At 46.2% G+C, this 12,291-nt stretch overlaps 2 protein-coding genes across 2 annotated transcripts in view; one reads left to right on the top strand and one right to left on the bottom strand.

Annotated features, from left to right (window-relative positions):
* The window catches only part of ANAPC13 (anaphase promoting complex subunit 13), a 1,014,760-nt gene that overhangs the window by 372,931 nt on the left and 629,538 nt on the right, over positions 1-12,291 (top strand). The gene's annotated exons all lie outside the window — the stretch shown is intronic.
* Positions 1-12,291, bottom strand: part of EPHB1 (EPH receptor B1) — a 456,164-nt gene that overhangs the window by 123,534 nt on the left and 320,339 nt on the right. The window contains exon 5 of the mRNA XM_050779594.1: positions 88-423. Within this exon, the coding sequence (XP_050635551.1) occupies positions 88-423 (336 nt within the window). The remainder of the gene's footprint in view (positions 1-87; positions 424-12,291) is intronic.

Below are 12,291 nucleotides of genomic sequence, written 5' to 3'. Positions count from 1 at the left end.
GATGGGTGTGTCTGCAGCTGTGTCCCTGCCTAGAGACAAAGAGCCAGCCACACATCCACACAGGAGCACAGAAGCCTCCAGACTTACCAGCTTGGTTTGTGGTGATGTTGACAGAGACATGCTGTGGGGGAAAGGGACTCTTGCTGGAGACTCCATTGATGGCCTGGATGTCAAAGGTGTAGGGGGTGTGAGCCCACAGGCTGCTGATGGAGACACGACACTCAGTCAGGCCCAGCTGCCTGGGCACAAACTCCACATTGTCGTCACAGCGGGAGCAGCTCCGGCGGTCTGCCCGGCACTTTTTGCAGATGATGTTGTAGGTCACATCATCCCGCCCACCTGTCTCCCTTGGAGGGTGCCACTCCAGAATGATGGATGTCTCATTGACGATGGAGATAACATTGCGGGGACCTGATGGGACACCTGCAGGGAGACAAAGAAGGGTCCAGTGAGGCCAGACATAAGCTTCCTTGTCCAGCATCTCTCTTGTCTGCCTCTGGTGCATTCCCATCCTCATCAGTGCGCTCGCCTCCCACTCCTTCCTCAACCCCAAATGTCTATGCTCCTATTCATTTTGAAAAAATAATAGGTGAACAGAGATGACACCGTGTCCCTAGCTCCCATTTCAATCATCTTCACTGAGGCTTTTCTTCTTTCAATCACATGTGCCAAGGGAAAGAAGGTTCCAGGACCTGGGTTTAAGGCCTTTTGTTCTCAGGATCAAGCCGCATCCTCCAACCAGGTTTAGGATTAATAAAATGTATATATATTGAACATTTACCGGATTCTTTGTCTAATCTTAATTGGTGCAGAACTCAATGGTAGAGGGATATGAGTGGCCCCTCCAAAAGCCCTAACATATTCTGAAATTCTGCACAAAATCTCACACAATTTAGGATCTATGTGGTGTATGCGTGGTAGCAGGGATGCATCTCTGTAGGACAGGCTTCCAGAGCACCTGAATAAATGCATATTTACATTGCACCAACTTTGACACATGAGACAAGAAGCAGAATTGGGTGGGAGAGGTCCATGTAGTCACTTTGGGCCCCATGACATAAGAAAACATGAGTGTGTTTAGACGTTCTGCTTGCTGCTTTATATACATTACCTCATTTATTCCCCCACAAGACCCCTACCAGGAAGATACACTAATTATCTCAGTTTAATAGAAAGGGGAAGTAAAACTTAGAAAGGAGGCTGGCTGTAGATTGCATAGGTCTGTAAGAACTGAAGCCGGTGTGAAAGACCATACCTGCCTGATTCCAAAGCTCACGTTCTCAACTATAGCCCTGCTCTGAACAGACCTTCTCTTACAAACCAGATAGGGTCGCTGGGACTCACAGAGGGCAGCCTCCTTCCTCTGGAAAGCTCTGTTTATGGCCACTTTACACAATCTGGCGAAAATTGAAATGCCCTGTTGCAAAACTGTGGAAATCCTGGTGCTTCATAGAAGACCAAAATATTGCTGAATTAATGGTCACAATGCTGGGCATTTTTGAGATTAAGTTGGAGAATCTGTTGCCCAAAACCAGAACAGATCATAGCCTCAGGTTCCCAAGTCTGAGCCTTGCATCTCCTCAGTGTCTAACCGATAAAAATGAATCCTGCCCGGAAGCCCCCCTTTCGAATGGCAGGTCTGCTGGAGCAGCCGCTTCGGATAGTAATGCATTCAGAATTCATGCACGTGACTGTCACCAGCTGAACGAAGACATGTGTAAAGTGGTTCATGCTGGAGACAGGAATCAAATGCCAACACACAAAATGAGGGAATAACAACAAGGTCGGGGGGCACCAGGGAAGGATTCTGTGTTGAATCAGTCAACAGCAAGCAGCTAGAGCAGAAAGCAAATATTAAATCAGGTTCTATTAAAACATGAAAGAAAATCAGTACTGTACCATATAAAGCCCATTAGGCCTGAACTAAAGCACAGCGTTCATGCACGCTTGTGACAGGGCAGAATTCATGAAGCATTTTTACTGAAGTCTTGCAAACAGCATTCAAGAATTCCCCACCCATCTGCCCAGGAATAAACATCTATCTCTTTTCAAATAATCACATAGCTAGTGCTGGGAAGGTAGTCAGTACTGTCCCACGTAAGCTCTTACAGGGCTGGGCCAACCTTGCCCCATAGTGCACAATTCATTACCATCCACATTGGTCACTGCCTGTCTTAGATATGTCTGTTTGCTTCTGACTGAAGGGACACAGACCATAAGCTCTCAGCAGTCAACGCCACTCTTGTTAGTCTCACTTTTATAGCAGAGAGCCTACACTCACCCACGGGCCCCTGTTTCTCATCTCAAAATAAAGACATTCACTGAGTGCTTGCTTTATACTAGGTGTGGGGTGAATCTTTTTATCTCAATGCATCCTTGGGACATCCTAGGCTATCACTCAGAAGGCAGCCTTGGGTGAAGGGGGAAGCAGGCACTGACCAAGAGAGTGACCATCCATCCCTCTCACCCATTGAGACTTTCCTCGTTCAATTATCTCCTCTTTCCTTTGAGCTTTGGCTACACTCTCCCCACTGACTCCAGCTTCTCAATGTAAACTCATATAAGTCTTTGCCATTTTCAAACCAAAACATCATCACCTGGCATCTCTCTAAACTGCACACCCTCTCTTCTTTACTCTTGGCTGAGCCAAGCTTTTCCAAACAAGATCCTACACTTACTGTCTTTCTTCTCTCCCTGCTCAGCCAACTGAAGCCTGGTTACTTCCCCACTTCTCTGCTATGACTGCTTTTCCTTTGGCTTTCTATGTGACAAATCCATGGAACACAATTCAATCCTTACCTTCCTTAAAACCTCTGTAGTCACCAGTCAGGCTCTGGGAGCCACATGTTCTGCATCCCCTAACATAGGGACTATTAGCACAATCTGTCCATCTTCCACTACTTTTCCTTAGATATGTCCCTTCCTCTCTATCCCCATGGCCTCAGAATTCTTGGCCTTATCATTTTTCCTACCCTACTGCAAAAGCCTCCTAATTCATTCTCCAACATTGCTTCTGCATCTCTCTGATACAGTCTCTTCTGCCAGAGTGTGAGTTCTAAATTGCACATGGAGTCATAGCGTTCCGCACAATTCCCCCCCGCTTCCTGATTATCCAAAATGCTTGCCCTCCTTTCCATGCCATTCAAGTCCCCGTGGGATCTTGCTGTTCTTGATCTCATCCCTGGCAGTTGACCTTCACCCCTCGTATTCTGGCTAGTAGAAATGTTCCCGAAATTTCCTGTGCACACTAAACTCTCTTCTTACCTCTGAGCCTCAACACAATGTTCTTCCCTCTGTCTCAAGTTCTTTTCCCTCTGTATCAACTTGATGAACTCCTGCCTACTCTTCAAGGTCTAGCACCCATTCCACTAGGACCCTTCCCTGAGGTCCAGCAGTCATGCTCTCCCCATCTGGGCTTCCATAGCTCATTTCCAGGTGCCTAAGTGAGGCTCCATCACTGCATTGTGATAGTCTCCTTCTCTTTGTCATTCTCACCACACTGTAGCCTCCTGGTAGGCAGGGGCTGCTGTCTGGTCTGTTTCTGTGATTCCTATCCCCAGACAGCACTTTGCCCTCCAACCTGGTTTTCTACCTTTGCTCAGTGTGCATAGAAAAAGGTTCCCCACATATGCCCCTCTCCAGCATAAGACAGGATGCCCTGCTGTGGGTGGATGGAGGGGCTTTGGAGAGGCCTTGAAGCAGCAGCAGTAATCAGTTGTGACCCACTGCTTGTTACTCTAAGAGGCAGAGGCTTTGGTGAGGCAAAGGTGGCAAATGAAGAGCTGGATGGAGAATTTTGCCCAGTCTCTGATCTAGTGGCCTCCCTGAGAGCTAGGAAGACCCACCCTGGTCGATGCTGCTCCATGTCTGTTCATTTGCTCCCAGCTGCTCAGGAGGAACAGGAGGAAATGCAGTGAGTTTCCCCCCAACCCCCAACTCCCTTTCCAAGGGAAGGGATTTTTCATGTTGATTAGGAAAAGTCTTTATATAAAGCAGCCACTGCCCCCTTCCCATTCATGTGTGCTTTTCAATACAAATGCATCTGTGGGGCATGAATAGGGGCTTGTGAGGGTCATGGTTGTTGAGTACAGGAGTACATAAATCTGAATCCTTTCCTTCTAAGGAGCAGAAACAGACATTAAGGGCCTTCCCTGGAGAATGGGCTCAGAGGGTTAGGAGAGCCAGACATGCCCTGCAGTGTATCATTCCCCTGCCTCCTTGAGGGCAGGGGTGCGTCTTGTTCCTCCCACAAAGCAAGTGCCAGTGCATATTTCTGGAGGTGACCAGAATCTGGGCCACAAAAAAATGACGATTCATTATTTACTCATTCACTCATTTACTCCCTTAACAAATACTCCCGGCATTCTTTTCAGCACTTGAGAGGCAGAAAAACCAAGATGGGCAAGCTTCTTCTCTTATGGAGCTTATATTCCAGTGAGAGAAAACTAATAGACTAGAAGGAAACAGAGAAATAAATGAAATTATTTTAAATAAGAATAAGTGTTATGAAGAAAAAGCACCAGGGCTCAGATGGCCTCCTAATGATGCTGGGCTCTGTCTCTTATTCCCATGAGGCCCGCTCCAGGGCTGGCAAACCAGGGTCTCATGTCTGGGTGGTTAAAATGATGATGGCCCCAGATGTCTGTGCTGTAGCATCCTGATGAGATGGGCATATTCCTGCAGGTAGACTGCTCAGTCTCCCTCATGCCTAAATGAAAGTCTGACCAGGGTAGATTTGGCCCCTGCATAAATCTCCCTGGAGGAAGGTGCTATGCCACTTCCCTACCCATCCAGGCACTGCCTCCTTGGCTTGGAGCCCTACTCTTGCAGGGAGTATTCATCCAGAATCTGGGTCCCCAGCAACATCTCTAGGAAGGAGGCCAATTGAGACCACTAAACAAAAACATTACAAGGGGAAGCAGAGAGGGAAGCCAGAACAGCGAAAGAAAATCTGCCATCTCCTTCAGCAAAAGCCCTCGATGAATGCAGTGGCAAGGCTCAGCACCGTGGTCTCCCCGTCTGAGCTCCCTGCTCTTCCTCATTTTTCTTAATTACATACAGACAGGCTTTTTGAAGCCTCTCTGATCTGTTACCAGGGTTACTTCTGATGAATGCATTCTGTTTAAAGGGCTAAGGAAATTCAGTCCTTTTAAAGGGTGGGAGAAGTGTTGAGCTGTGATTTTCTGTTTGGGTGAGGAGGGAGTGTGGTGGGTCATGAGTTATGAAGATGGGTCTCCAATGACCTCCAGGATGTGCCTGAGAGGTTGGCTCAGACTGCATGGAGGATGGTTGTCACTGGGATCAGAAAGGGTTAAACAGGATCCTTCTAGACCCACAGGGCCAGCCCAAGTGTTGTCATATTAAGATAGAATCTCCTGCTTCTTAATGTGATTTGGGCCAGATAATTTTTTAAAGAATGGTGAGACAGGGTGTGTGGGAGGGAGTGGGTGATTTTATTTGAAGGCATTAAACTGGAAATAAGAGCACTCCTGAGTAATCAAAGGGAAAATCTGCTGAAGACAGGTAGGCCCCCAAAGCCAATTCTTTTATCAGGAATTTAGTAGTAAAATTCAGGCTGGTATAAGGTGCCAAGCAGGCAGGGTATAGCTCATTGTGCATTGCTGAAGCCAGGGTCTGTGTCCTGGGATCCATCCCCATTGGGTGCTGGTGAAGGTTGCAACCATAGTGGTTGTCCACAAGGTTGGAACTATAACCTGGGAGAAACGCTCCCCTGGAAAACCCCACCTTCAGGCTGGGATCATGCTCCTCTGCATCAGGCCAGAGGTGGGGCCCTCCCTACTCTGTGCATGACCACTTAGAGAATATGATAAAACAAAGCTTTTCCCCCAGAAAAGTGAACATGTGTTGGAACACATGAGTTTTCAGACTCCGAGTGGGTTCTTAGTCCCCTGAAACCAACTGATGAACCTCCTAAGTGTTCACGGTGACCAAGTTAAAATATATTCTCTAGTTGGTTGAACTTGAGAAAGTGAACTTCTAAGTCTCAGTCTCCTTATCTGAAAAATGGTAAGTCAGATAATTTAATGAGATGACATGCCTAAAGAGTTTAGCTGTAGCTGGTCCACAGAGAAACTGAGTAACATCTCAGGCTATTAGTAGTAGTAGTATTTGTATTGTCATTATTGGATTATCTGGAACCTTCACCTGCTCATGTAATTAAGACTGACCTAATTCAGCCACCCTTTCTTGAGCAGAGACCCCTCATTCAGAATTATGCTAAAGACTGTGAAAGCCATGAGGTCGTGGAATCTATGTTGGGGAAACCTGACGTAGGAGTCCATACCTAAGGAGTACTGGAAACTGTGAACACACACAGTAAAGGATCAAAGTGATACAGATGCAAAGGGTTACAGATGTTTGGGAAAAGACATGACCAGTGCAAATCAATAGATTCAGAGATGATCTCTGGCACCTGTCCAAAGAAACACCTTGGAGTCTGCCTGCCACAATCTGCACCTTCCAGGCCACATAGCCCCAGCAAGCACTTCTACCAAGGGGTAGAACCTTAACCTTGAGCATGGGGCTGTGTTTCTAGAATAGGTCCAGTTCTTATTAGGTACTGGGCTTGTGGCTTCTGTCCACACCTGTGTCTCTGCTTCCTGGCCTCCCTAGCGGTAGCCTGACTTTAACTTGGTATCTGGTATTCATTGTCCTCCCCTGACCTATGGGAAAATAAACTTTTCCTTTACTCCCACAGCAAACTGTGCCCTCTTTTCATTCTCCCTTTAGGTGAAAGAATTGCAGTGGGGTCCGGGAATGAGCCAGGAAGGACACTTGATACTCAAGACTCCTAGGTATTATCAGGAGAGCAACAAATGTAATGTTCTCCATGGCTGAGAAGATTCAAGATTGTAGTTTGGAAAAAGTACTTCAATATGAACTTCAATATTGAATATGTACTTCAATATCGACTTTAGCACTCTTCAATATGAAATGAAGGTGAAGAGGTGGTAGAGAGGGTGACCAGAAAATGATATCAAGCGTATGGATGGTGGGAGTGTGGTGTGAGTGGCTGGGAAGGTAGCATGGTCCAGAATTCACTTTTCAAAATAAGGATTCTACCAGAGTGTTTCTTTCTCTGTTGGCTATTGTGACACAGCTACTTAGATGAACCATGTCTGAGTGACTGGAAGGCTTCCTGGAGAAGGTAAAAGGATCTTTGAGATTTTATGGGGAAGTAGAATTCAAGAAACAGAAGCAGACAGGGAAATGGGGGCTGTAGAAGTTTGAAGAGGTCTTCTATGGGAGCAAAATATGCAGGGAACCAAGTCAGGCTGGTTATTATACCTAGCCCAAAGTATGGCACACAGGGCTAAAAGCAGGATAGGTTGGAGGATAACATAAGCCAAAAGAGGGAAAGTTTCAACTGTCAGCGATGTAGTACCATTATCAAATAAACATGAATTCAACTTCATATGCAGTGGTCTTTTCTTCTTGATAAATGGTTATTTGAAAACAATGCCAAAACAAAAGGAAACAACACCAAACCTTTATTCTTTCTAAGTGCCATTTGTGGCTATGATGCTCTCTAGCCTAAGTTCAGCTCTTACTCTCCTTCTCTTGCCCATCCTAAGTATGATAGTAATTCCTTTTCCATCATTCCCTCAACAGGAGCACATCAAACAAGAATGACCAGCGTCCTAGAGGAAAGGGCTGTGATGTGGTGCTGCATGTTGGTTCAGGACCTTGGAGAGTGACATAAGCCTGTGTGTTCCCTGTCCCTTTCACTGAGTTCTCTTGCCAACAGTGGGGGTGCTTCCAAAGATTCTATGTCAGGCATCATAATAAGACCCCGATAACAGAGGCCAGTGGTACAAGGGTTGCCCTGTTTTACCATGGGAAGGAGGTTATTGAGGCAATATGGGAAACCAGGAATAAGTTACCAGGGACCTGTGGAAAGTAGTGGCACCAAAATGGACAGACTAGTAAGTCATTTAAAGGATGCCAAAGACATCCCCCTCTCAATACCAGAAGCTTGGACGGGCTCAGGATCTTTAGAAAAAAATAGACCAAGAATTGTCTGCAGTCTGCTGACAATGAATATCAGACATATGGGACATTGTTTTGCTCCATATGGAATAAGTGGTGTCTGAAATTCTGAGGTGTCCCTCCAAGAGAGAGAATTGTGCTGAGGGTCCAAGGCAGCAGGGGCTGGCTAGAAGGTTGGTTGATGCCTGTCCCACCGCAAGCTCAGGCATCCTTTGAGGCTCCTCTCCTCAAAGTACAGGATATCTCTCTGGGTCAAGGAGGAGAGGGCATTAAAGTTCAGGAAAATCATGTTGGTTTACTTTTTCTAACAGCCATGTGAGCACAACCTTATCAGAGAAAATTTTATACTACCTTTGAAATCAGTTTTAAATGAACCCCAGCAGCAAATTACTAAGGATGGGAAGTCACAGATCTTCAGACACAGACAGAACTGAGTTGAATTCTGGATTTTGGCATAACCTGTCTAAACCTCAGCGTACTCACTGGTAAAATCTGCATGATGATCACAGCAACCTGTAGAAGTGTTGTAATGGACTACCAAATGAGCAGTGTAAGTGAAGGGTTAGAACAGTGCCTGTCACTTAGGATGGCTTCTCTATTGGCAGCTGTAATTTTTAACTCATTGTTATATGGTAATGATGAATGTGAAGACAATGTCGCAGGCACTGCCCTCATGGAGTATATTGTCTAGTGAAGGAGTCAGGTAACATTTCAATAAGTAGATAAATGAATAGTATCAGCAGTAACAGGGCTTTGGTGATACATAGAGAAGGAGGAGGGGAGACAGCATGCCAGTGTGGTGTGGGGAGCTCTCTCAGAGCAGAGGCCATCTGGACAGAGACCTGAGTGTGATGAGACAGAAGCAATGCAAATATCTAGAGGGAGTGTTCCCCAGCCCAAAGTACTGGCATGTGCAAAGGCCCTGAGGTGGGAATATACTTGGTTCCTTCTTTGAGGAAGATCAAGGAAGCAGCATGGTGGACATATAATAATCAAGAGGGAGAGGGGTCATAACAAAGATTAGAAAGGTAGTGGGGGAGGCAGACTCATAAGTCCTGGTTTCAGCCTGCCAGGAATTTTACTGTAACTGAGGTTTTACTGTAAAGAGGGCTCTGAGCAAGAAATGGCATGCTTAGACTTATGCTGCCTTGGGGAGGACAGGCTAGAAGAGGATAAAGGTGGAAGAAGGCAGAGCAATCAGGAGGCCACAGCAGTCATCTAGGGGAGAGGTGATGGTGGCTTGGGCCAGAGTGACATCAGCAGAGGAGATGAGAAGAGGCAGATTCTGAATACTTTGTAACATCTCTAAATAGCACAGACAGTCTTTTTACAGATACTATATCACTATTTTCTCTCGAAAACTCTATGAGGCATTATTATCCCCATCTTAAAAATAAGAAAACAAAGGCCCAGAGTGGCAGAATGTCTTGTCTCTGGTCACACAGTCACTAGCGGAGGCATATTTGTCACACAGGTGTGCATGCCCAGCACTGGTGCTGGGCATGGTGCTTGCCTTCTAAGTGACCAAAAGGGCTCCCTGTCCCATTGCCTTCCTGTGGACCTGGCTCTGACTTGATGAAACTTGTTCATATCACTGCCTAAATAACCAGTTTTGGGTCCTTTCCCTGGAGCAGATTTCTACCTGACCTTGAATTGTCTTTGGAACCAAGAAAGATAAATTGAACTTTTGGATACTACATGCATCTGAAAGAGGAGTAGAGGTAAACATGGAAATCTGAATTTTCTTTTATTGATACTGTATGCAAAGTACTGTCTTAGGTATCTTGTGGATTACTTAATGTAATCTCATCTTTCCAACACTCTTTGAAGTAGGAACTACTGTCTACTGTTTATTTATGAGAAAACTCTAGCTCAGAGTATAAAGAAACTTGCCCAACTCATGCACTGGTGGAACCAAGACTTGAGTGCAGGGCTGGCAGGTTCCAAATCTCATCCTTAACAACTCTTCCACCTGGGGTAGAGGCACCTAATGGTGTACAGCACAGCTGTGATGCAAAGCATTTTCTGGGGGCTGGGGGAAGATTTCATGGAGGCAGGAAGAAGCTCCTGTCCCTGAGGCATCTCAGCAGCTTCCCTGAGGCAACAGAACAACCATGATTCCAGGACTATGCTAAGCGAGTCTGCACGTGTTGCTCATTAGGGTCTTGGAAACACTGGGCCTGTACTCAGGCAATTCTCCTAATCATAACAGTTAGTAATAAGAAGAAATGATTAGTCAAAACAAGGAGGGACCCTGCTGAGAGGGATTTCAGAAGCATCAAAGAGCCTAGTGTTACACATTTCACCAAAACCAACGTTTGTAGAAAGTACTTCTTGTTTCTCCTGCTTCAATGGAGCCAATTGTCTGGGAGAAAGAAAGTAGGTTATACATTCTGGGAAAAGAGACAGCCCCTCTACCTAGCCTGAGCTCAAGTCTGAGAGTCTAAGTTTCCTTGGGGCTGCAGAAGCCCTTAGAGGATGGCTGAGGACCCTGGATCCTGGGAGGCAGTGCACCTCAGTAGGGAGGTATTTGTGACCAGTCTCAGGTTACTGTCCATGTGGGAGAGGGATAGAAGGTTGAATCTTCTAGCTGTGGCCCAAGGTGAGGCCAAAGAGAGGAAAGCTACAATATGCTCCTACCCCTGAAAATCCCCTGGAAATGCTCCAAATCAAGAACTATAGGTCATGTCATAAAAACATGGCCTTCAAGATCCCTTTCATACCCCTGAAATGCAGCTTCAAAAGCTTTCTACAGTGAGGAAAGATGCACTGGACTCAAAGAAAAAAACTGGGGCTGAGTCTTAGCCTTGCCAAAGTGTGACCTTAAGCAGTCACTTATCTTCTCTCAGCCTAATCATTCACTGATCCTTGACAGATCAATCCATCTGTGTTTACTGAGACCCTGCTGTGTGCTGTGCTGTGTATGTGGGGTTATGAAAAGTTCACTGATGTCTACCCTGAGAAGCTGAAGGTCTGCAAAGGAGACTGGCACCTGTGCAACAGCTACACAAACCACTGACTGACAAAGCTAGCGGAGATCTCGCCCCCTGAGCCTGGAGACGGCCAGGCATTGTGCTATGGGAACTTGGAGGGAACACTGCCCTCTTTATGGGAGAATCAAAAGGCATAACAGAGGTTAAAGCATTCCGTGATCCTTAGTGTACTTTATATGCATAAGGGACTGCCTGGTATAGTTACCTAGGAGTCCCTTTCCATCTCTTCACTTTCTGGAAGGGAAACAGGGAGCAAGTGCACACCTGTACAATTAAAAAAAAAAAAAAGACTTCGTGCAGAACACTTGACCTGAAGGCCCTGTGAAGCAGGAAAAACATCTCCCTGCCTAGGGCCCCTGAGACCCCCAAGCAGACCTCCTGTATAGGTTCTCCCAGGTCTTCAGGTAGGGTCCTTGTGCCAAGCCCTGCTCACAGCACCTCTGACCTAGTCAGTCTCAGAGAAAGAATCCCCAGAGCACTTCCTGCTGAAAGATCACTACACTAGGCCACGTACTGCCAGGACAGGCTCCAAGGCATTTGCTGTCACTGGAGGCAACAGTCCAAGCAAGCCGGTGAGAGTCTTCTTGAAGTGAAAAGACATTGAGACACACTTCAGTTTTTGGCACAACAGAGGAATAGGTCTTACTGGACAGAACTTGTACAGAGTTCCTTGTTCTGGACATTATTTCTAATTGATGCACTCAGGCCCTGAACCACCCAAAACTACTGGTTTGATTTAGCATATCTTGATGCAGCCCGGAGCTCAGTAATTCTCTCCATGCAGATGCAAGTGTGGAGACTCAGATCTGGATAGGAATTTGCTATGCATCTAGAGATCTGGCCAAAGTCCATTGGGCATGGAGGTCACATACGATGAAAGCCTTGCAGGTGAAGGATCTCAGCTCCTCGCAAGCTACTCTCAGGAGTGCAGAACCTGGCTAGTTCCATACAACACATACCTTACTGAACTTTTGGATACTAGGCACTGATGAGGGAAGGGTAAGGGACTTCTAAAGTGCTTCTTTTACAAGAAGACAACCATCTGGACCATACTTGGGGAGTCCCTGCTTCATACAGGTAGGATGGAACCTCTGGGCTACTCTATGGTCAGAAGTCCTATCTCCCCACCATTCCTGAGAGATAGGGATGCCCGTGGAGGAGTCCTGCATCTCCACAGTCCATCAAAAATGATTAAGGGCCCCCTTCCTAGATGACAGAATATTTTTCTAGTTGTTATAACTTTCCATCTTTTTCTAGAGACTGCAGCTCAGACTGGCATCAAGATAAC

This window comes from Macaca thibetana, chromosome 2 (assembly GCF_024542745.1).
Source record: "Macaca thibetana thibetana isolate TM-01 chromosome 2, ASM2454274v1, whole genome shotgun sequence".
NCBI lineage: Eukaryota > Metazoa > Chordata > Mammalia > Primates > Cercopithecidae > Macaca > Macaca thibetana.
The sequence above is the reverse complement of the archived record's forward strand: the minus strand, read 5'-3'. Positions and strand labels throughout refer to the sequence as shown.